Source organism: Apteryx mantelli, chromosome 27 (genome assembly GCF_036417845.1).
Source record: "Apteryx mantelli isolate bAptMan1 chromosome 27, bAptMan1.hap1, whole genome shotgun sequence".
NCBI lineage: Eukaryota > Metazoa > Chordata > Aves > Apterygiformes > Apterygidae > Apteryx > Apteryx mantelli.
Window position 1 is genome coordinate 395,759 of NC_090004.1, and position 25,075 is coordinate 420,833.

Genomic DNA, 25,075 nt, shown 5'->3' on the forward strand with positions numbered 1-25,075 from the left:
TTTTGTGGTTACTTCTGAAATTCGGCAAAACAGAAACAAAAGGAGAGAAAAATAGGATAATGGAGGAAATGCTACTTTGCAGGGAAGCACTTCAGACTTGAAATATTTGGGCTACCAGGTGAAGATAATGTTATGGTAACTGGCTGTTGCTCCCTTCTCTCCGTAGTTTGAGGAGTTTCTCTCCTCAGTTCTTCCAGTTGAATTGGTCATTTGACTCCTCTGAAGTGACCATGGGCTTGGAGTTGGTTCCAGTCTGCTCCAGTCACTACTCAGCACTGGCATCTTGTTTGTCAGTTCATCCTCTGACTTTTTGCCTTCCCTTTTCCACTTACTAGTGTGTGGATGTCTGGAATGCGTCAGCTACATGTTGCAGACCTCCTACAGCTTCTAGGTGCTTGCTTCACACATTCCTTACAACAGTAAATCACAGCTAAGCCTGTTTCCATGCAGCTGCTGCCTTCCCAGGTATCTAAATCCTCCCACCATGTCTGCACAGCGACATGACCAGCCAGTCCAAACAGCCTGATGATGAGGTCTGACTACCAGAATAAAACATCAGCTACACAACCATGTGCCTTTGGATTAATGACTAGTTCTGAGACAGGAAAATGAGAAAGAGTGGTGTTTTGTTTAGTGTGATCTTTAAGCTAGATCACAGTCACAGTAGGGTTTAGAGCAACTTCTGTTAGGATGGAGACAAAGCCAAGGGACTGGTGCCCTTGTGCTTCAATTTGTGAGAAAGAGACAGGGTTGAGGGAGTTTAGAGAAAAGAACAATTGTTAGTTCAGCCATCCACATGCTCTACCTTGTCTTTCAGCTGCTGAGGCTTCAAACTAAACACTGATACTTGCCAGAACCCCTACTGTTCAGGACAAGCTCCTCCAACTATGCTGCAGGCATTGTTTCTTCCCGTCATCTGGACTGCCAAAGGCATCCTGACTATAGATTCTTGGCTATATATATCTGGACTGTTGAGTGGGATTAGCTAGTACCTGGCCTCCATAGTCCTCAATAATGGAGGTTTAAAAGCTTATAAATATGCTAGATGACAAATAAGCTACTCCATGCATGTGGTAGCCCTATACTAGAATCACAGATATATTGTTGGAAGCCCCTCCAAAAGGGAGGAAGGAATTACATATGTGAATGGTGAAGAGGGGTGAGGTGGCAGAGAAGAACACATGAAAAAAAAAGAGGAGTGGTAATAAAAGATGAATGTTCAAAAATTCAAGATGAACCCCAAGCAGAACATCTCTGCCAGCATATCCATGCAGGCACCCACAGAGCTGGTGGGCACTGATCAGCAGTGTCCTGCCCAAAGGCTGATAGCTCCAGTTACCCTTTCCCTGTCTCACAAACTTTTGCTCGTGTTAGAGGTGGAAGCTTGAGAGAAAAGATGTAAAAAGGGGAGAGGAAAAGTCCAGTCCAAATCTTGGAGAGAGACAGAAGAGGGACTAAACTTGGCATGCTTCATGGAAACATGCACAAATGTCTTCCTTTCACCACAGTCTTGACACATTTAAGGGGATTCCATGAACCACGCTGTAGCCATGCTTACGCTCACTGCTATAGGTGTCTCCACAGGGCTTCTCACCTTCTTGGCTGCCAGCAGGTACTGCCACTTTGTATCTGAGAGCATCTGCAGAAAGGAGCCTACCTGCCAACTGTCTCCAAACTTGAGACTAGACCTTTTGACCCCACTGACTGCAGAAAAGGCTGCTGAGATATGTCTTAGTAGACCTCTGTCAGAGCCTATGCCAACAGGACCACCTGCATATCCAGCTTTCTGGACCAGTTTCCTTTCATGACTGTGTGAGAGGCTCACTCTGGAGTAGCACGCAGGAACAGATGGAATCCCACGTGCTGTGGGTCAAAAGCAATGTCAGCAGAGTGTCCATGAGACAGCCAGGCCATCCCCACACATCAGCTGAAGGTTCCAGACCAGATACAACCTGTCAGACACGGTCTGGCATAGGGCTCCGTAGCTCCAGTCTGGGTCGGTCGTGTCCCCTGCCACAGCCCCAAACCAATGCAAGCGAGCCCGTCCTCCCCCAGGGCCGTGACCGGGCGCCATCTCGCCACGCAGCGAGGGCGGGCGCCCAGGCCTTGCCGCCCCGGCGCAGAGCGCTCCGCGGCCGGACGCCGAGGCAGCGTCCCCCCGGGCCCAGGGCCGCGTCAGGCCCTCACGCGCAGGCGCTGGGCTCCGCGCTCTCCCGCCCACAGCGTCAGGGCGCCCCCGGCGGCTGCAGAGCGCAGTTACCACCGCCGGCCCCTCGAGGGGCCGCCATGGGGGCGGGGGGGTGTCAGCCCGCCGCTGCCGGGGGGCGGGAAGGCGCCCGTCTGCGCACGCGCGCGCGCCGGTGGCCGGAGCTGACGTCGCGAGGCGGTGCCTGCACTTCGCTTGCGGCCTCCTTTGTCCGGGGCGGCGGCGCGGGCCGAGGCGATGCTGTCGGGCGGCAAGAAGGCCGCGGAGGCGGCGGCCAGCGGCGGCGGCGAGGGCGGGCCTGAGGCGCCGGTGCCTCCGCCCGCCGTGCCGGGGGCCTTGGGCTCCTCCGCCGAGGGCGGCGGGGCTTCGGAACGAACGCCCCGCAAGAAGGAGCCGCCGCGGGCTTCGCCGCCGGGCGGTTTGTCCGAGCCGCCGGCCTCCGGCGCCGCCCCCGCGCCGGGCGCCGAGACCACGGGCATCGCCGAGACCCCCGAGGGCCGCAGGACCAGCCGCCGTAAGCGGGCCAAAGTAGGTGTCGGGCCTGGCTCAGCGGGGCTGGAGCCGGCCTCCGCGGCGGCCGGAGCGGGGCACTGGCGGGTGCCAGGGCCTTGGGCGGGAGCCGCCGCGGCCCCCGGGCGGGCGGGGCGTGCTCCGGCCCTTGGGCCGCCGTGCCCCGCCGCCGCCTCCTCCGGGGAGCCGGTGCCGCCCCGCGGGGGCTCCCCGAGCCGGGGGGCGGCTGCGGGGCGGGTGCCCCTGGGACCGTTCCCTGCCCGGGGGGAGAGTTGGGCCGAGCTCTCCGGCGTGAGCGGCTGCATAGAGCCGCCGCCGGTCTGGTCGGGCGTTAACGAGTGGCCCTGATTCACGGGCTGCCCGGGGAGCCGAGTGCTCCTCACGGATAAACACGCAGGCTTGCAGGAAGCTAACGTGGTCGGGCATCGTCAGTGCTGATCTTCACAAGAACTAGGTGCACTGTTGCAGAGTCTGCAGCAGACCTCCGAGGTGTGTAGGGCTTCTTGGTCAAATACTAATTTTTTTTTTTTAAAAAGCGTTGCTAAATCTAAATTTCTACCATCTTGTGTTTTCATTAGGAGCACATTCATAGTGTTATTAGGAGTATAGGGGGGGAGTCTCTCTTAAGGATTATAATGTGCCTGAAACAGAGCTGGTCTTGCAAGGTTGTAAAGGTAGTTGTCATACTCTGCACTGTTCTTCAGCTTCCTTCATTTGTCATTGGAGAGCTGAACCAGTACTGTGCTAAGGGAGCTCGAGGTGAAATTTAGTGATGAAAGCTAAAGGCCCTTGAACAGCTTCCAGCAGTTTGGGCCTGCAGTGTCATTCATCCTTAAGTTATTATGAACATATGAGAATACTTTACTTGTATGAAACATCTTTTGCTCAGAAACCTTGTTGCAAAATACTTTGAAGACCTTGGGTGTGCCCAGACCTGGGTATGTTTGATATAGAAGCTGAAATTACTCTTAGGAACTGTGACTGATGTACTGTAGTTGTGTCTTTGAATATCTTACTCTTGAGTGTAGTTATGCTACATGATAGCCTGACTCTTCCTTTGCACTTGGGAGCTGTCAGATAAGGTCAGTCTTACCTGTTAGCAGGTAAGAATTGGTGTACTATTTGCAGGTTATACTTTAGTGATGTTTCTCTGCATTGACAGCATCATTTGCTGAGGACATTAAGCTCCTGTAACACAGCATTCCCATGATCACTTTAAGCTAGCCCAAGGTGGCACTGCCGTGAATTAGTGCAAATATTTGTGCTGTGAACTCAACTGGGGATCTTACCAAGGTTAAAAATAAACCTTGGGAAAAGATTAATTTTTTCGGACTTGATTGTTCTTTGAAAGTTGTGCAAGCTCAAGGGAGAAGGGAAACTTCAGAGGGGGTAAGAAAGCTTCTTTTGAGGGTAGAACTAGTTTGTGTTGGTTTCAAATAATTGATACTCTGAGACCACTATAATTTGCTTCAGAGTGGGAATTCACAGAAGATCCTGGTAGCGGCGTAATGTCTAACACACTTGCTCAACAGTGAGCAACTGAACATGCTGAAGAGAATGGAATGTAAATATTTGAAATTGCTTGATCTTTGTCACTTAGGTTTGCTAGTTAGTGATAGGGATGTCATTGTTCATATCGAAATCTCCAGATCTTCCACACTGTGTGAATTTTTAATGTATCAAAGCATTCTGTGTATGTGTGAGAGGTGGTTGAGGGAGAACGTGTGTGGGGGGGGGACCCTCCATTTTGGGTTTGGTTTTACTGAAGTTAAAGCAGATCACTGAGTGTGTCAGTGTTTTAGTGAACTTAGGCTTTCCTATACATGCTTTTCCCAATGTGGCTTTGAATAAGGCCCACTGATGCCCTTCTTAATGTTTGAGCTTTCATTGTAAAAAAGTGAAAGTTTCTTTATTCATTTTTTGATGAGAAATGCTTTCGTCATCTCAAGATAGAAGGTGACCTGTAGGGACACTAGCTTTTTTCTTTTTATTTTCTCAGTGGCTCTGTATGGGAGACATGCTTTTTTTCCTTTCCAATAGGTAGGGAAATTCAGTAGCAATAGACAAATCTTTCTTAATTTGGAAAAACAGCTATGTGTTTTAAACAGTATGTTTAAAACTGTTTAAACAGTACCCTTTTAGGGTATCTCCTGGGTTTTCCATGTTCCTTTAAGTTACAGTAAGTTAATTTTTTTTTTTTTTAACTGGAGAACAAAACAAAATATATATGACAATAAAGATAATTCATTATTTTGCTTAACTGATACAAAAAATCAGTTGAGGAAAGAAAGAGTGACCTCTCATTATCTTACGGTCACTGGAATTTTTACTGTTATAGGATTCCCCTTTACTGCTTGTTCCTTCGTATCCTTAAAGGATTATCGCTTACTTATTTTGGCCTTTAGGTTTAAACAAGAAGAAATTATAGCAAACATGCTGTGATTGTAATTCATTGTGTCTACTCTGATAAGGAAATACTGAAGAAGAATTTCAAAGTTCAGTTCAAGATCTGAGGCACTGCAAATCAAAATTCCAGCTTGCAAATCTTTCTTCTGAAATACTTAAGACACATGACACACATTGGTATGTTGTTTAATGTAGTTCTTGAATATGAGTCAATAACATGGAAGTAGTCATGATGCAAGAAATATAATGTATGGTTTGGAGTCAGTTGAGGTAAATGGAAATCTTAACAAGAATGGTTCAGTTCAACCTTCCCATTCTGAATCTAGTGTATTAACTCGCCTGAGAGGATTTACAGGAATTAAGAGTGGACAATTTGAATGTTTAAACTGAAGATCTCCAGAAAATGTATACCCCTTTCAGACCTGCATAGATTCCGAGTGCTGTGTAACTTGAAAATATCTATCTTTTCTGTTAAACAGACATTCCTGTTTCGTTATCAGTGCTGAAATGTGCCACAGGTGCAGTATACTCTCATCAGTTTGTGTTAGACAACAGATGAACATTTGGCAGAAATGTATTTTGTTCTTTTCCAGTTTTAAACTTCCAGTTTTACAAGAAATGCTAGACCAACAGAGATCAGGTGTCTCTGAGCTTCTGTCCGCTTTAGAAGGCACAGGGGGGAAGTCTCTTTCCACTCCTGTTAACACCTACATGGTTCCAGCTCCTTTGATTGAACCTACTCTGGCTTTTTTGTGATCACAGAGTAAGCTGATTCATTTCTCCACCCAGGAGAAGCCTGTCTGCTTCTCAAGGAGTGAGTGGGAAGAGATTTAGTGTTCCACTGGCTTAGTGATTGGAATTGCCTGGTAAAGGGATGCGATAGTTTTATGTGCCACACACCTTGTGCCAGCTAAATGGCCAGGAGCAGAGAGGGAAGAGAGGATTGGAAGGCATGTGGCAGGCCTCAGTGGGCTGTGAGATGAGCCCAGTCCATCCCGTGTACCTTCAGTCATAGATACTTTAATCTGTCAATAGAAGAGTCTTGCTGTATGGTATAGATGGCTACTAAACATTGTATTTGTGTAACTCTTGAGTCTTCCCTGACTGATTTTGGTAGATGCCTTCTTTTGGTAGTGCTTTTTGATTTGTATTTAGTTTGAACTTTGAGCGTTAAACAGCTCCTCTGTGGTTAGGTGCTTAATTAGCTCTAAATTCCTTCTAAATCATTATCTGTGATCTTATTCTGTGTTAGATCTTATCCTTGTTGTTACTAATTTTAGCTCTGTAAGCTACTTCTAGTGATCAAAATCATGTATACCAAATTTGCAGGTATGCATGGTACTGTGGTTGTCTCTGATAATCCTTCTGAAGTATGATTCTTGTGTTGCTAAGTCTGAGCTGCGAGACAGCTGAATCCAAGCTAGAGTGCTGAAGAGAGACACTGCAGCACTAGAGTTCTGGAGAGAGACTTGGAGATTACTAACGGCATTTTTCAGAAGTGGGTTTTATTTTGTGTGGGCTAATGAGATGAGGTTAGAAGGCCAGGAGTAGAGGATTAAATTATCATAAGAAAAGAATTAGAGGGCTAGAATAATAGATATGTGGGGTGAAATTCAATTATAAAAAAGCACAAAGCAGTTTGTGTTGGGAACTAATCACAACTTCTGCTAACAAATAAAACTCCTCAACTGAAAACAGGAGAGAGATCTTTTATTGAGCCACCAGTGTGAGCATCCTGAAGAAGAGGCAAATGTGATCCTCTGTACTAGGGGAAATTTTTCATTAAAGAAGAGGATATTGATGCAAGATACCTCTCTGTACAGGATACTGGTGAGATTTTCTTAGGAAGTCTTGTTAACAGTTCTGGTCAGCCATGTTTAACAGATAAGTTCAAGTTGGAGCATATAAGATAAAGGCTGGTAGATAATGAGAATAAGGAGCCTATTATACGGTAGGAGACTGAAAGTTTAGTTGCACTGTAATGGATTGGACTGGAAGGGGATTTGTCATCCATAAATATGTCGGGGAGGTAAAGGTACGGAAGAAAACTACGGAGGTTAAAAGACAATACTGACTCAACAACAAATACATATTAAATGGACTAGTTATTAGGAGAAAGTTCCTACTATGGGACAATTAAGTGCTGAAGCCAGTAGTGGAGGTGAAAATGCATGAAACTTGTTAAGCTGCTGAAGACTTGTATAACACGGTGCCTGTAATAGGATTTTGGACAAGGTAACCCAGGCCTTTTCTTTGAGCCTGTAAGCAATTATGTTGCTGGTGGTGTTCACTTTAGTAGTTAGACTGGGATTACTTCAGTGTGTTTATCCTGTGATTGTGCTCTTTACAGGTGGAGTATAGAGAGATGGATGAGAGTCTTGCAAACCTGTCAGAAGATGAGTATTACTCTGAAGAAGAGAGAAATGCCAAAGCTGAGAAAGAGAAAAAGCTGCCACCACCACCTCCACCAGCTCCTGCAGAAGAAGAAAATGAAAGTGAGCCAGAGGAACCATCTGGTAAGTAAAGAGAGACCTTCCCTGTGGCAGTATTTACCTGTTCTATTGGCAGAAATTAAGGGGGTCAGGTGCAGCATCATGAGTCCTGTGTCTAGTTTTGATCTGGTTATGAATGATTGTTCTGGTGGTGGTTTTTTGCTGGCCCCATGTGTGGAAGGAGGGTAAAAATGCAGAAGAGTAGCCTGATGAAGATAGAAATATGCATGATGTAATTGCAAACAAAGCCAAACCTCTCATACTAAGATTTCCTTTTTTATCCTTATTAGCATGTCTTTAGAAACTTCCTGTTGACCAGAATAGCCTCTTTGGCACTTAGCTGTCACGCCTGCTCATATATGAACATTCACTTACTCTTCTGAGAGAAATGAGGTTAGATTTGTTGGGGGAGTTGCTGTGCAGAACAGATTTAGTTGATGGTGATTCCTGTGACTTTAAACTATGATTCTAATCTTAAGTTCTCATTGGATACTCTTTGCTTAAACTTCAGTGCTTTTCTCATTACCTTTGACAGAGTTATAAAGCTTCACTTTACATTGGAAAGTTTGTTGTTCAGCCTTGTTCAGGAAGCAACAATGTCATTTACTGAAATTCATGATATTAGCAGTATGCTATCCATTCTTTACCTCTGTTGTGTTTACAGCTACCAGCATTTGGTCTCATGTTGGTGTATCAAGCAAGTGTCCACAAACCATGCTTTTGCAAAGTTCAGCCACCAGAGAGATTGTGTGCTAGTTGGTTTTGGACAATAGCTGAAATCTAATAGCTGAACTCTTGCTGTTTTGTCACAGATGTTGTCTTCAGTTCTGCACTTAATTTGTTTCTTATTGTCAAGCAAGTTTGAGCGTGTAGACAGACCATTTGAATCTGATATTAGCTTGAGGATACTCGCCTTCATTTTCCGGAAATACTGAAAGCCACAAGTGTGTGTTATCTGTTAGGGCTTGCCCCTGCAGTCTCTCTTCAGTTGCAGTTGTGGGTTCCTGCCTCGATACAGGAATTCTATAGCTCATGTATGTTTGACAGAAACATTTAAAATGATGAAAATCCCCCTTTTCTTTCCCCTTCTTCATAGTTGTGGCTGAGCTATTAAAAGTAGAGTTTTAGTAGGCATAATTAAGCAAGTATCTTGAGTTCGCTGTTTAATTTAGCTTGCACTTTGGGGGTTTAATCTGTGAAATACACTAATACACTTCCGATGTATTTCTCAGATGCCATTTTGTGCATCTAAGAATGATCCTGGAGTTCAGTTGGAGGCATAATCAGTGAAGGACTCCCAGCTTTTTACCCTCTGAAGGAAGAAAAGGTGGAAGAGAGTCAGTGATAGGCTTATGTTATTTTGTATACATCTAAGTCTGTTTAGCAGTTATTCTGCAGGTGTTATGTTTAGTCAGCTAGATATAACCTGTTTTTAAAACTAGATTTCAGGTCATTATGTCTTTTCTCCAGGGACAGATATCCTGTAATATGTATGAAACATGGGCATGTGAAAGAAGACAGAAATTTTCCATTGTCTTTCTGTAGCTAGTCTTTTCTAAAGGCTTCCCAAACTATGCACGTTATTGAATCTCTCTGTCTTTATTTTCTAAGATGCAGGCACCAGAGCATTAGCTCATCTTCTGCTGGCTGTTAAGGTGTATTGAAACAACTAATTCCAACAAGGTTAGCAGGATAAGGCATGTGGTCTGCTCTGTATTTTAATATGGATGCAATATTTATAATTGAGCTGTTGTCTTGGTCACTTCTTTGAAGCAAGAACATAAATGTTTTATAAGAAATACTAAATTGGACTGTAATATTAGAGCAGGATGACATTTAACAAGGTACAAAAGTTAGTGTATATTACTGTTAATTTATTCTCATTACTGGGCTTTATTTTATCAGACCTGGAAATATTTTAATTTTCATTGTGTGTTTAAAGCCTGCAAAAACCTAGGTAATGCAGTAGAGGTGTAAAACTCTCTTGTTCATTTTACTACCTTTTGTGCTGAAAAGTCTAATTGTGCAAACTTTTAAAAAAATGTAATAGTAACAGTAGCTGGTATTTCATTACCCTGTACTCAGAGTCAATTAACATTAGGAGGAGAGTATTAATTGTTACACTTTAGGAAATAGCAAAATGTTGGGCTTGCTTGGGGTGGGCTCCATTAATGTGTTCAGCTGGGGGGATTTCAGCTGTTCTGGTTATGCAGACTGTTAAAGTCTGGATTTGCAAGATTTACTGTAAATTGTTGCAGAGCAGTTTTAAAAGGGGTAAGAGTATTTCATGATAGTTTAAATTTCCATAATTATATCTGCTTCTCTTTTTGGTTTGAGAAGTATTGTTTGATAGTAAAAAGCTTCCAAATTCATTTTCAGTGTTGAGTTAATCTGAGTTCCTGTTCACCAGTGTCCCCTTTGGAATTAAAGAGCTTGCTCCTTTTGTTTTTCCTCCTCTTTGCATTGGCTAAATTGGATTTTCCTTTTCATTGAAGCTTTCCTGAAGATTTCCTTTCCTAGCTCCTGTTTTTCTAGTTTTGTCAGTGTTCTTAGTTTGTGGTAATCAATGTTTTTAGCTGCTATTTTCCAAGGAAGTGTTCAACTGAATATGATTCAGATTAATATCATATGACTAGTCAGATTTAGTGGTGCTCTGCCTCTGTCTTTTCTCATCTGATTTGTCTGTTCTCTTAATTAAATTCAGCACTGTTTTGATCATCCTATGCTGCTATTCTTTATTTTAAGGCAGTGGATGATTGTATGAACTGGACCAAAATGAAATGGACTCTTCCACTGACCTTCTTTCTGATTGCTGTTCAGATTGCAAACCGTTATTCTGTTGCCTCGACCCTTTCAGCAGATCTTGTTCCTGCACATATTCGGCTGGAATAGATTGACATTGGCAAGGATCAGCAGTTTGTTTGCTGCTTTGGGAAAAGCTTCCTTTTTACTTTCTTGTGGGGATGGAGAGGCAATCTGAGCATGAGGATGTATAATGAATGTCTTGTTTCCAGAGTTCTGTACTCAGACTGGGTATTGTTTCGAATTGACTTACAGCATGAGTAATGAGCCTTTTTTTTTTTTTTTTTTGGACCTAACATTGAAAACAGTTTAGCCGCTATTAACATAAGGGGAAGTATTGAATATTTTTTACAATTAAACTGAGAGCAGCTTTGTCCCCTCTGCTCAGTGTCAATGCTAATGCAGGAATAATGACTGCCACAGGCTGATGTCAGCATCTTTTCGGTTTCTTAACTTATGGTAGGGACAAGTATAATTTTTCATGCAAATAATGGCCTATGCTGGAGGGTAAATATTCGTGTTGGGTTGCGTTATTCCATCCCTGAGTGGAAGCAGGTACTGTAATGTTGGAATATGTTCTCAGCAAATAAAATCCAGTGCTTATGATGTAAGTAAAGTTAGGCATTTTCTCTTGCTATTGCAGATGCATTGGGCTGATAGGATCCTGGCTTTGAGACTTTTTGAAGCCTACTGAAATAAAAATATTTCTTGTCTCAGTTTCTCTTGTGAGTCTCTGAACTTTCCTGCTAGCTGACTGGTTATATAAAAATACAGACATACTCCTCTATTGTAACTAAGTGAAAATGTGTTTCTTGTTTCAGAGCCATATTCAAGCGTGTGATAGGCTAGTCCTTTTATAGCTACCTGACCTTTTCTTAGGAGCTGATGTCTTAGGTCACAGTAAAACTATAGTGCTCTGAAGCACTCAGTGTGTCAATAATTTTGTGGGGATTTTCAGAGAGTTGTGCTGAAACTGTTTAAAATTTGTTTATTTACTATTCTAATTTTATCTGTAGACATGAAATGTTATGGTGTTCCAAATGTGCACATAGCTTATCAAAATATGGAAACACTTGATTCATTTTTGTATATTGCTTTAGGAGTTAAATTTATAGTTCAGATCAAATTCTTAAATGTTTTTTTTATACTAAATCAGGTATCTCCTGAAAGCTTCAGACTACATTCTGGCAAAATTGTCTACCCCTTCCTAAAATCTACAGAGTAATCTTAACCACTGTGTTTTGAACCTTTCTCTTACCTGTTTGAAGATGGCTCCTTGAGCAGTTGCACCTTGAACAGTCATGGTCTAGGAAGTGACTGTTTCATTAGCTACCTTGAGCTCAGGGGTTTATTCCGGTGGGGTTTTGTTTGGACTTCAGAAAACACCCAGTGTGCTGACTGTTGGGACATTTCTGTGAAGAACTCTGCTCTGAAGGTGCCTTGATATATGTCTGGATAGCCAAATGGGGCTCAGTTGTCTCTGCAGTGTTCCATTGCTTCCTGCTCTTCAGAGCCGAAAAGTTTTTTTTTTTTTTTTTTTTTTTTTTTTTTTTTTTTTTAGACTAACATCTGATTGTAGAAGAATATCACTTAAGAGCTAAACTTGGAGGTGGTTTCTCTTGTAAAGATTAGCAGAGTGTAAGAAGATGACCTGTATTAGCTTGTTCTGACAGACATCACAGCTGTGCTCATCTTTTCCTGTAAATACTCTGTTCCCAGTTGTGTTTCAGTCCTATCAAGGCTGCTATTTAGGACTTAAAGACTTAGACTAAGGTAAATTTGAGACCTCTTCAAATCTTTCAGCTGGGTGTTTACCTTTCCTTATTTTTCCAGCTCTGGATACACTGAAAGTCCAGTGTCTTTCAGTGCTGGGTGTTGATCACATTAGTGATCTGTGGATCAGCAGTATTGACACATACTTGGCTTCAAAGATTGTCTTAGTGTGTAAAGGATTGTTGGTGCGCCAAGGGCGCTAATGTCAAGGTAATTGGCCTGTGCCTTTTATAGGCTTTGTTGTTCCTTCATCAAGCTTCAAGAAAGGGTTTATGGCAAAAAAGGAAGAGGCTCTCTTGAAAGTAAGAGGCTTTTCAGAATGGTTCAAACCATCCCGTTGCCTATTGGGAGACTCTGGAATATCAAGGGCAAGATTATCAAATTCTTATAGTTTGAGACCCATACGATCTGACAGTACCCATCCACCCAATCTTTAACCTGGTAGTAGGAAATGTGATCTTATTATTTAAAATCTAACCATTAATCAAGTTGAGCATAATTATTTAGCCACCAGTAGTGCTACATACTGTGTACTTCTAGATTTCCCATAAAAGTCTGATTTAAAGGGTTCCAGTAACATGGATAACACTTCAGAAGACCAGAGTTCGGTGCCCTGGACTTAGATTCCAGAAGATGGGATTCTCAGAAAATGGGTTTAGTTAGTTGGTGAAATTTAATACCTAAAAACGCCAACTGCCGGGCCTTTATGTCCAGTATGATTTAACCTATGGAGTAAGGTCCCTGAGTTCTCCTCTTTCCTTCCACAGGGCAAGCAGGAGGACTTCAAGACGACAATTCTGGAGGGTATGGAGACGGCCAAGCATCAGGTGAGGGTGGCGTTTGATGCTTGCCACTTAGTAGCAAGAGCCGCCAAGTTAGGGATTGATGCTTGCAAGTGCGCATGGGTGTGGGTGTCCAGAACTTAGCAAGGTTGTTTGCTCACCTGTTAAAAAAAAAAGTGAGGGGTATTTCCAATCAGTTGAGGTCTGTACCAACTATGGAAAAGGAAACTAACTTACATTCAAATGCCTCAGGCCGATCTCTCATCCCTCCACTCCTCTCCATGTTCAGAGGAGTCCAAAAATACAAAAAGGTACTTCTTACCTAGCCAGTTTCTACCAGTTAGAATGATGCTGAGAGCCCTGGGCTTCAGAACACTAGGCCCTTTTTCTAATTTGCTGAAGAAACTCTGTGTGTCGGTGTGGTTTTTTTTTTGTTTTGTTTTTTTCCCCTATGGGATTGAGTTTGAGCTGTGTCCCAGTAGTTAGCCTAGAAGACTTCTTTGTAGGGGAGATTAGTCTGCTTTTCAGTGGACTGGATTGTGACTTGCATTTGACATTTGATCTAAGCACCGATGCCAGTGGTATAAACTGTAATTCACAAAATTGGTATCTTTATTATTTGGTACTTTTGGACTGCTACTGAAAATCTTCCTCCAACCCTGTTGCTTTCGCTCTCACTTGAGGAGTGAGGATTAGGGTTTTAAGCAAAGGAGTCGGAGGCTCCAGAACCCATTCTGTACTTCGAAGTTAATCTTTTTGAAGCAAATACAAATTCAAGATACTCATCTGAAAGTGCATCCTTGCTGTCTTAAGTAAAGGAGCCTAGTTATATTATGAATCTTATCGCTTGTACAGAATTTCTGAATGCTATGGATAGCAGATTTAAGAATGCATTGTCTATTTCGTTTTTAGGCAGACATTGATTCTGTTTTCAAATTCTGCATATGTTACACTGCATGTATGCCAAGGGTATGCATTAGCAATTGAAGGACTGAGTAGCCAAATAACTTTCTTTCAGAGTGCTTGATGGATTTTTCATCTGCAGATGTTTCAGTAAGTCTTTAAATGAGCAGCATCCCTCAGGATTTCTTCTGTGGGGGAGAAGATAATCAAAACCTCACACAGTTGCTGGCACTTAATGGTTGCTGGTACTTGTTGGTACTGGCATGTGTGTATGTGTGTGTGCGAGAAGAGGAGATGAGTCTAGGCAGGACGATTGCTACATTAATTAAAAAGTTGCCTATCTACTATGTTGAAAAAAGCATATGTAATTCTGGATTGAGACTCCCTTTGTCATGTTGCTTTCATGAAACACAAAAGAATAAGGGGGGAACAATTTAATCTACCTGAAAGTGATTTAACTTTGATCTGTGTAGTTGCAAAAGTAAATTCAGGTTCTAATACGATCTTCTGGTAGTTGAAGCCAATAAAATAATCTCTTTGCTAATTATATTTAGGCTTTTTCTAAATTGTCGAATGTCGAATCTTGTTTTTTGATCTGCCTTCTAAATACCAATTCTCATTGAAGACCGTTCCTGAGATTTTATTTTAAAATTAAGTACTGTCAAAAGAGAGATATAACCCTTAAAAAATAATAAATAAAACAACCCCACCAACACTTGAGGATTGCACAAGGTGTTTTTTTTTTGTTTTGTTTTGTTTTTTGTTTTTTGTTTTTTGTTTTTTTAAACAGCCTGGAATTCTTTTCAAGGCTATTTGGAGCACCAGGTTCTCTGGCCTCGTCAGTTTGAAGAGATGAACAGCAAAGCTTATCTAGAAACTGGGGAGTTGACATATAAATCCACATCTGCTAGTTCTGTGTTAGTTGGTCAGTCGTGCATATCAGTTGACACTTGTTAGAAAATATCTTGACAGGGCTTGTGCATTTCAGCACAAGTTTGTAAAGGAAGTCAGGTAACTAGACATTTTAAAGCTTTGTTTGGCCAGTCTGAAAATTGTGCTGCTGAGCATTTTGCTGGCGCTTGAGGAACTAGAACCTTAATGTTTTGTTATATTAATAAAGTGTCAGAGAATTGGTAACTTTGATTTGCATGACAGTGTGACAGAGTTTATAGTTCAGCTTATGTATTCATATGCAGATGCTTGCACGGTCAGTCACGATGTCAAACAGAAGGAAAACAAAAGGGCTAGGGGAATGCTTGTTACACAAGAAATTGAAGTTCTATCCTTGCTATGGGTTTCTATTTCATAGCTGGATATTACTATCAAAGTATTACTTGTGTGTCAATTTTTCTTATTGTTAATTTCAGCTTTACTTCAAAGTAGTGCTCTATATCCTCTGTTACTAATTTCCTCTTGGTGTCAAATTCCTGCAAATGATTATAGACAGTTTTCTCTACCTTGAGTCATCACATAGATCTTTTAATCACTGCTTATGGATGAATTTTGTTAGCTTCACAACTGTTTTCTTGCTTAAATTTTTTTTTCTTCATCTTGGGGATGTAAAAATGCTTGGAAATTAATGGCGTGTGGTTGCATCAGAACTGAAAGAAGAAGATTTCCTGCATTTCCCCAATACAGTAACGTGTACCTCTGCACATGAACTGCAAACTTTCAAACAGGTGTCTTGGTTAGTGTAACATGCACTGCAAGCTTATATATCCTTTGATATTTATTATAATTTTTTTGAACAACTCCAAGTTCAGTAAATGATCTCAATCTTATATTATTATTTGTGCTTTTTTCCCTTGGGCTGTATTGGCTTATATCTTTCCAGATTGAATGTCCTCTCTTCTGTCTTTCCTGATCTTCTTAAGTCACTTCCTAGGATATGAGTTTTGTATTGTCCTCGCTGTATTTTGCATCTCTGTTTTGCTCCTTGTGCCTGCAAGATGCACCTTCTGCAGTCCATTTGTGCTGCAGCACTTCATGCAGCTGTGTCTTGGTTTGTTACTTTTTGTATAGTATAATTTGTATTCAAATAAGATTGAGGAATGTAAGGTAGATAGCTTTAGTATTAGTCCACTGCCAGTGTTTTAAAGTTTGTTCAAACTATGTTAGCTGGAAAGGTGCCTTTATGAATGAAGTCTTTCCACAGAGAAAATATCTCCTGTATGTGTTCAACATTAGTCAACGTGTGGATAGTTTACAAGGAAGGGGCAGAAATCTGGTGGTTTTGATAATAGGTAACACTTAGGGAGGGGATACAGAAATAGCATAAGTAGGTTTGTACTACTTTGCAGTGCATGTTGTGGATATATAAAATAGGCAAAAGGATAGGCTAAGATGGATTCCTCCTGATCTAGGAAGAGAAGCTCAGTGCAAGTGAAACCCTGGGAAGCAGATGAGAGGGGACTATTGGCATTGTGCTTATGGCTTATAGATCTTTTAGCTTTGAATGGGCTCCAAAATGTTTTTAATACTCTGGTAGAAACTGGAAACCACACAAAGCTGTTCAGTTTTATTGATATTCTGCTACCCCCCCCCCCTTATTTTTCAGGGTTGTTTTGTTTTTGTTTTTGTTTTTGTTTTTTGTTTTGTTTTTTGCCAGTGTAACTCTTTCATTGAAACTAGATAATATCTGTAATTCAAAGAACGGTCTAATTGAGAAGCTGCATGTCTTGCAGAAATAAATAAAAGGAGAAAATGAAAGCGTAGCATGAAAAGCCAGCATGTCACCTCATGGCTATTCTATATGCGTTGGCTAGGAAGGGTAGTGTAACAATACTTACTAGCAGTTTCTTTTGCAGTATTTGTAGACAACCTGTCTTTTTATTGTAGGTGTGGAGGGCGCAGCTTTCCAGAGTAGACTTCCACATGACCGTATGACATCTCAAGAAGCTGCCTGTTTCCCAGATATAATCAGTGGGCCACAGCAGACTCAGAAGGTGTTTCTGTACATCAGGAACCGCACAGTAAGTTTATTGAAAAAGTATTGAAGAAAAGGTGTTCAAAAGGGCATTTCTGTACCATAATACTTTGCGAAGAGTTTCTGGCAGTTGCCGCATCTAATAGTTGGTAGCTTTTTGCTTTTGTGATAGTGTTGTTTAATTTCCTGCATCCTGTCATGCTTTAAGGTGCAAAAAGAGGTGTTACTCAGTTCTTGATTGAGGCAACACTGTGAGGCAGCACAAAGAAACTGTAGTGTATTCAAAATATCCAAAACGCAGTCATAACAGCCATTAAAACTACATGATTCAGTTAATGTGACTCTTAAACAAAAACACGCACCACAACTGTGGTACAAAAATTCTTATTGTTTGGTCTCAGATTAAAGTCCCTGTAGAATACTTAAGGAATAATATTCAATCAAACAGACTGTTGCTTAGAATAAGGTAAAAGCACTCAGCTTCTCCTGTTTTTTTTTTTTTGTTTGTTTGTTTGAAGTTTGGAATTCACCTGCCATAATATAGAAACCTCTAATCAGTCATATGGCTTATTCTCAGAAAGGAATTTTCCAGATTTTCAAAGGAACTATGCCAAATTTGATTTCAAAAAAGAAATGGGAAAGCTGATGAAAATGAAACCTCTGCTCCTGCAAGTTTGTAACATTTCTGCTCAATCCAAAACTGTCATGCAATTTAAAACACAGAAGAAAGGGGTTTAATTTGGAAAAATTTTGTAAGAATCCCTGAACTTTAAACCTTAAAACTTTAGTTATATTGTGTTTTTGTGAATGATGTTTTTAAATTGGGACACTGTTTTTAAGTGCCTTAGCACACAGATGGGACTCAGCACTTTCCCCTGTGCTTAGAAAAGAATTTTTTAGAAAACATAAGCCATGTTATAAGAATTAATAATAGGAAAGCAAAAATTAACCTGAAAATCTGTATTACTACCATACTTCAGATATGAAACAATTTATGCAGTGTTCAATAAAACAGTAATAATTTTAGGGAGACAGCTTTGTTTCTCCAAACAAATTCTACTCTCCCCTAGATCAGATGGACAAAAATCTATCCAACAGTTTAATTTAGAACACAAATCTGCTGGAGAAAAAAAGCAAGAACATAATCAATATTCTCCGTTTTCAGACTAGATTTAATACTTCAATCTATTGTAGTTGTATAAACTGTGAAAGCTTAAAGGATAGATCCAGACAAGAAGAGTACTATGATTCTCGTATTTCTAGTGCAAAAGTCTTCCTACCCCCCCCCCCCCCCCACACACACACACAGTAGTGCTTTACCCTTACAAATAGCTGATTTTCCTCTCAGATGCCTCACAAACTTGTGCTTGGACTAGCAAATTTTCTGCTTGCTGTTATTAAGGCAAGCAGAAATTAAGAATACCAGGGATAACTTTGCTCTTCATGTAGTTACTTATGAGTGTGTGGAGTAGGTTGTAGATTTTAAAGGTATCACTTCTGGGGAATATTTGTTTTTTCTGTTTTTCTTCCATCTGCAATTTCTTGATGTAAAAGGGAAGGGCAACAGAGGATGAGATCTGTTTTGCAAAAGCTTCCCAAAACAAGTAAATTTCAAGAATACCTTGACGTTCTAGAAAGCAAAATTTTCCAATGTGTGTTTACTGAAAATTCCTGAAAAAAATAATATGTGGGAGAGAAAAACACTCATGGGCTGCTGATTGACTTGTTTGGTAGATGAATTTTGGGTAAAAATAGTAGCATCAGCAGTGTTCAGTCAGCCACAACTCAGATGATCAAGTAACATTTTCAGTGTTTTGGAACTGAAAATGCTTTAACAACTGGACTTGTATCTGATGACAGGAACTAGCATTAGGCTGAAACTCTTTGGAAAACCAGCCGTTCCAGATGTTAGAGTGTGGGTTTTGTTTTGTGTTTTTTCCCCTCTCCACCCCTTTTTCACAGAATTAAGATGGTCAAGGGGCATTACAATGTGGTAGTGCTCCAGTGCTTTACAGGACTAATTCAGAATTTATCATGGTGGAGATCTTTATGCTAGAAGTGTGACTTTTGCTGTTCCTGTGAAAGTTCCCTTCAATTGACCTAAGCTGTAACTTTTGAGATGTCGTGAGACATGCATTTTCTTGGAAAAGAACTTGAGCAGAATAATCTCATTTCCGGTAGCAGAGAACAGACCAAGGCAAGTCAAAAGTTAAAAAAATAAAATAAAATAAATAAAAATAAAAATACAAACACATCGGAAGTAGAAAACCCTTCCACTAAGTCTATAGGGCTAATGACTGGGGTTTTAAAGGAATGCTTCGAAGCAATACTTGCAAGGCTCTACTAGAAAAGCTGTATTGTTGGTCTTCTGGCCTTATTTGCTATGGAGAAGCTTAGAGACATTTCTAAAAAGGAATCGTTTTCCAAAGAAGACTTGTGAGGTAATTCCTTCCGGTCAGGATAGAAGAGGTTGTAGAACAACAGACAAAGTGAATGAATAATACATACCTAGTGCTAAGCAGGGCTCTGAAAGAGCTGTGAACTGCCTGTGTAATCTTGCTTATAGCTGGCACAGTACCAAAGAATTTGAAAATACTGAACAAGGCAGGAACTTTTAAAGAGTTGCAAGAGGTTAGAGGAGTTATATCTGACTAGTATCAGACTAGTAAGTCTGATATTTCCACCAATTTGCCTGGTAGCAAATGTAATCAAGATTTGAATGAATGACTGCAAAAGGAAAACATATTTTGAAAGGCTCACTGTAACTTGTAAAAAGGGAAGTCATGCTTACAGTCTGTTCGAGTCCTTTGAAGGAGTCAGTAAGAATGTGGAAGGATGAAGGAGATCCAGTTCATGTGGTCGTCTTGAATTTAAAAAAAAAAAAAAAAAATCCAAAAAAGGGGGAGGAAAGGCAAACAAAAAAATGGCAAATTCTCTTGACAGAGTTTCAAAATCTAAATTATTGGTGGTTAAAATAGATGATTCTTCAAAGTTACAAAGCAGAATTTGGATAAATGGTCTGTTGTTGCACTGCAGGGTGGACGTGATTAAAAGCCTGCACTGTTCAGGGTGTTCATAAATAATCTAGAAATCAGAACATGTAATGAGAGTAACTTAGTATCTGCAGCAAGTCATCTAAGTAGTAAAAATGAGCAACTGCAAAAAGATGCTGAGGAATCTTCTGCGTAACTGGATGATAACATAGCAGATGAAATTCATTTGAAACTGAGGCAAATGAGGAAAAGTAATTGTGTATAAATAGAGAGAGAGATCTATATATAAAAGTACAGATTATGGCCTTTGCATTCTTCCAGCTGGAATGAAGTCATAGCATTATTGTAAGTACTACTATGAAATGGCTTGTTCCACACTCAAAAATAATTAAAAATAAAAGATTTGCCTCAGATGGGCTCCAAATATTATGGAAATTCTTTCTTAATCTTTCTTCTATGCTATAACTGTATTGTCTCCGTTTCTTTATTATATCTGAGAAACTATGAAGTTCAGTAGTGCAATTGTAGAGAAGTACCCAAAGAAATTAATTCTGGAGTGTAACACAGTGAGGATATACTATGTATGGTCTAGATCTAGGCATTGAACAGTAAAATGTTGTTCATTAACTATCACCTTCCATGCTATGAAGTAGGAGTTCTCCTGGGGAAAACTGTTCTGATTCTGTCATTCTGTGATTTCTTTCTAGCATGAAATGACATAATTAAAATTGCAGATAGTTCTTAGTTCCAGCCTCTGACTGCTTCATTTTTGGGGGGAGTGTAACTGTCCTCTGAATGCTCTTTTTTGTGTGTATGTGGCCAATGTATTCAGTGTTAATCATCTAACTCATCTTCACTGAAATAATCGACTAAAGGTCTAAGATAAATACACTTCATCAGATGGTGAGTACTGCCATAGCTTTTACAAAAATAACTTAAAATTTGATGCTGCAAAGTCAGATGTTGGGAAATGCCCAATTAAAACATCAGGTGCACCATGCAAATGGAAGGAAAGCTGTACATGTAAGCATTCTGGCACTTCCATTTTGTATCTTTTGTTCCTTGTAGTAAAATCGAGCATAATTAATGCAGGTTGGATAGCACTGCAGGAAGTTTAACTTGTTGCAGAGTTTCATCTCCTAGCAGTATTTGATAACAAACAAGCACATGGAAAACTCCTTTCTGTATTGCTTGATGTGTCCTATTGTTTGTTTAAATACAGCTGCAGCTTTGGTTGGATAACCCAAAGATTCAGTTGACATTTGAGGCAACTATCCAACAGTTAGAAGCACCTTATAATAGTAAGTTAACTATTTTACTGCTAAAGTTATACTATACTATACTTCTCATTACTGTTCTTTTTCAGTTTTGGTTGGGACAAAAGCTGCTTGAAGTCAAGAGAAGACTTCAGTAGGTCCTTTTGTTAGTGGAACTTCTTGTTTGGTATAAAATTAATATGTGGAGATATGCTCACACCAGCATGGAATATGCAGCAGGAGAATTTTCTTTAGGCTACTTGTGATAAATCAATTTGCAGTTGGTAATATTGCCATATACATCTTTTTAAGGTTTGATCCAACTTTATGGCGATTTGCATTTGTGAGTTTCATAAGATTTCTGGGCTACGTTGAAAAGTTACACAAGGCTTGAAGAGAAAGTGGCCGTGACTAAAGGCAATGCAAGAGTGAGGTTTTACTGCTTGCAAACATAGAATTTTTCAACCTTCTGAAAAAAGACCCTAATTGGAAAAAGATGGAGAAGACCTATAAGGAAAGAGTAATCAGAAAAGAAAACTAGCACTGAAATGAAAGCAGTCAAATAGTGCGAAATAGTGAAGTTGGTATTTATTTATTTGTTTTTTTTTTTAAAGTGAGAATTCAATACCCCACTATGGGTCAGTGTGGCACTAGCAAATAGGCATTACAGCTCTGGGGTTAGATTTACAGATTTCTATAGTCAAAATTCAGACAATATGTTCTTCTACAGTAGATGAATAGAAGTGTTTAATGTCTTATATTGCTTTCCAGGAAACTTTCAAAACTCTAGTATAGCAAAGAAACAGCTGGTGGTTTTCAGAAAATTTTAACCTCAGCCTTCTTCAGGAAGGTGGATTGTTCAGTAAGGGACCTGGGGGTGGAAAAAGGGACGTGTTCCATGTGACTTTGTTGTGTTACTGCTGTGTCACATTTGCTTGTGAATGTTTTCAGTAGTCATGTGCTGCCTACTGTATAGAATAATTAAAAAACTTTACAATTTTTTTAGGTGATACGGTGCTAGTCCACAGAGTACACAGCTATCTAGAGCGGCATGGTCTAATCAACTTCGGCATCTACAAAAGAGTGAAGCCCCTTCCAAGTAAGAGTGTTAATTGTTTCTAATCTTGCATTATGGTACTGGGGCAACAGTAAAGGCTAGAATGCCATCTGGCTAGGTGTTCATTTTCTATTTTGAGATGGGGAGCCATGTATTTCAGTCCCAAGGTAAATTACTTAAAACATTTGGAGATCTTCTGTAGGTAGTTCAGTAGCTGTCATTGTCTAATGGATTATCCTTGTTCCTCATTTGAATAACAGAAGAAAGAAAACTCACCATACCGCACTTAATTCTGTTATGTGCTTATATGATACTTGAATTTTACAGCTGCTGAACTTGTCTGTCTTTAGGCCCAGTGAAGAAGTGGCTGAGTAAAAAAAATAAAAAAACAAAATAAAATGCTGACTGTGCATAAACAATTGCTGTGATATAGTGGGACAAACTGTAGGAACTCCTTCCGTTAACTATATTTACAAAACTCAACATTTTGCATTCATTCAGTGCATGAATTCTGAACTGGGCCTGTTTGTCCCTGCGGTAAGCATTAGACCTGCTTTTCCACATTCTCTGCATGTGGGATATAAAGAACAATTTGTTCTTTACATTCTGCATTTTCTGCATGGATGGTGTTTTTTTCCTGCTATTAGTTCATGATGGCAGTTTCCTTGGAAATCAAAACATATAGTCTCATAGGCAAATTATTTTCTTTGGAAAATTGGGGCTATTTAAGGTGACCCCTTTTTGAGGAAAGGGGGAAGTTTGTTCCCTTGCCAGAAGCTTAGGGACTAAACCTGTTGTAATAGGGTAACTTTGTCTGCTCACTGTTACTTGCGTAATGGGGACTGAGATGCTTTGGATAAAAGGCCAGTGGTGTCTTCTGGAACAAAGTGCAGTAACTCCCAACTGTGTAGTCAGTACGGGTCCTTCAGAACTGTTAGCTTGGATCAGTGTGACCTTTGCCAACTGCAGTAGGGCCTTTCAGCTATCTATACCGCAGTCCTGGTGTGTTGCCTGTTTTATCTGCTACAGAAAACATGAATATAAATAGAGTACAATTAGATTTTTTTGTAGATAGAGGCTTAGAGGACCAGCTTTCAAGGTATTGGTCATTGCTCCTCCTTTTGGAGATTCTTCTGTGAGTCTGTCTTTCTCCCTAATTTGGTATTGAACAATTTAAGTGGGCTTTTTGTTTTCAATTTCTACTACTTTATAATGCAGAGAGTGCGTGTAAAATTCCATAAAGCTGAGTGGTCGTTGACAGGTGCCAAATGAATGGATGGTCACGAAGTTAGTTTTCCCCTGCTAAAAGGGATTTGGATAACATAAACTTTTATATAACTATTGTTAACACATCCTGTGATTCCTAACTTTAAAGGCACAGAAATTTCGTAAGACTGTTAAACTTACCCTATTTCAGTGTCCCTGCAGCATTTAGAGATGCTAATGAATGAATAATACTGATGAATACCTTGATCCAGCTCCAAGCTTTCAAGGTTTTATTCTTCTGAGGTGGGAGGAAATAAAACTATAATATGTTCCACAGTAATTGATGAGAATCAATTTCTTCAAAAAAATTGTTTCTCAGAAGTATTTTTCTCCTCTTTTCTTCCTTGTCACAGATGTGCTACTGGCCCATTTTTCTTATACCTGTGTTCACTAAGAAATATTGTTGAAGTGATTTACTGTTACCATATTATGTGCATATTTATTTTAAATAGTCTTTTTGTGGCTATTTCTTAAGTTTGTTTTGTCAGCTTCCTGATGAGAAGGAAGCTGCTTTTCATTCTTTATCTCTTAGATTCAGTTTTAACTTGACTTCTTAAATTGTAGCAATGCACATATATAGCCTATAACATATTTTTTTCCTTTCTTTAGCCAAGAAGACCGGAAAGGTGATCATTATAGGTTCTGGAGTCTCTGGGTTGGCAGCAGCTCGCCAGCTGCAGAGTTTTGGGATGGATGTCACAGTTCTGGAAGCCAGGGTATGAAACCTGAGATATTTTACTTCTTTCTGGAAACTTAACCGGTAACTGTATTCAGTGCTAGGATAAGGCGAAGTATCCCAACAGCATGCCCAAAGATGATTGATCTTCCCCCTCTGCTCAGCCCTGGTGAGGCCACATCTGGAGTACTGTGTCCAGTTCTGGGCTCCCCAGTACAAGAGGGATGTGGCACTACTGGAGCAAGTCCAGCGAAGGGCTACAAAGATGATTAGGGAACTGGAGCCTCTCTCTTATGAGGAAAGACTGAGAGAGCTGGGCCTGTTTAGCTTGGAGAAGAGAAGACCGAGAGGGGATCTTATTAATGTGTACAGATATCTTAAGGGAGGGTGTCAAGAGGATGGAGCGAGAGTCTTTTCAGTGGTGCCCAGTGATAGGATGTGAGGCAATGGGCACAAACTGAAACACAGACGCTTCCATCTGAACATGAGAAAAAACGTCCTCACTGTGAGTGTGACAGAGCACTGGAACAGGTTGCCCAGAGAGGTTGTGGAGTCTCCTTCTCTGGAGATATTCAAAACCCGCCTGGACGCAATCTTGTGCAACGTGCTGTAGGTGACTCTGCTTGAGCAGGGGAGTTGGACTAGATGATCTCCCGAGGTCCCTTCCAACCTCAACCATCTTCTCCTTCCATATATTGTCAAGCAGGGTTTTTTTGTTTGTTTTTTTTTGCCCCTTTTAACAGTCTGCATTTTTCCCCATGTTTATTACTGTGTGCTTAACATAGTTGTTTAAGTTATGTAGAGATATAGCCAGTTGTTCATGAAACAGGCGATTCTTTTTCCAGTGTTAAGATACTACTACTACTACTGTCCCAATAAGCAAACTTTCTTTTTAAGTTTTTTTTTTTTTTTCATATAATCTAATTGATTGAAGACTTCATGGTACTCATTTTAAATAAATAAATCCACAGAGTATTTAAGTTGGGATTTATCTTCTGTTTTACTTCTTGACTTCATTTTGTGTATG

The 25,075-nt window shown here is 40.4% G+C and overlaps 1 protein-coding gene across 4 annotated transcripts in view; it reads left to right on the forward strand.

The window, feature by feature from the left end:
• The first annotated feature begins 2,405 nt into the window (after positions 1 to 2,405).
• Positions 2,406 to 25,075, forward strand: part of KDM1A (lysine demethylase 1A) — a 54,984-nt gene continuing 32,314 nt past the window's right edge. The window contains exons 1-7 of one of the 4 annotated variants that reach the window (XM_067311703.1): positions 2,406 to 2,734; positions 7,473 to 7,638; positions 12,957 to 13,016; positions 16,713 to 16,846; positions 21,016 to 21,094; positions 22,056 to 22,148; positions 23,982 to 24,088. In XM_067311703.1, the coding sequence (XP_067167804.1) occupies positions 2,444 to 2,734; positions 7,473 to 7,638; positions 12,957 to 13,016; positions 16,713 to 16,846; positions 21,016 to 21,094; positions 22,056 to 22,148; positions 23,982 to 24,088 (930 nt within the window). In that variant the 5' untranslated portion in view covers positions 2,406 to 2,443. The remainder of the gene's footprint in view (positions 2,735 to 7,472; positions 7,639 to 12,956; positions 13,017 to 16,712; positions 16,847 to 21,015; positions 21,095 to 22,055; positions 22,149 to 23,981; positions 24,089 to 25,075) is intronic. The other 3 variants (XM_067311702.1, XM_067311700.1, XM_067311701.1) reach the window with 3 other exon arrangements.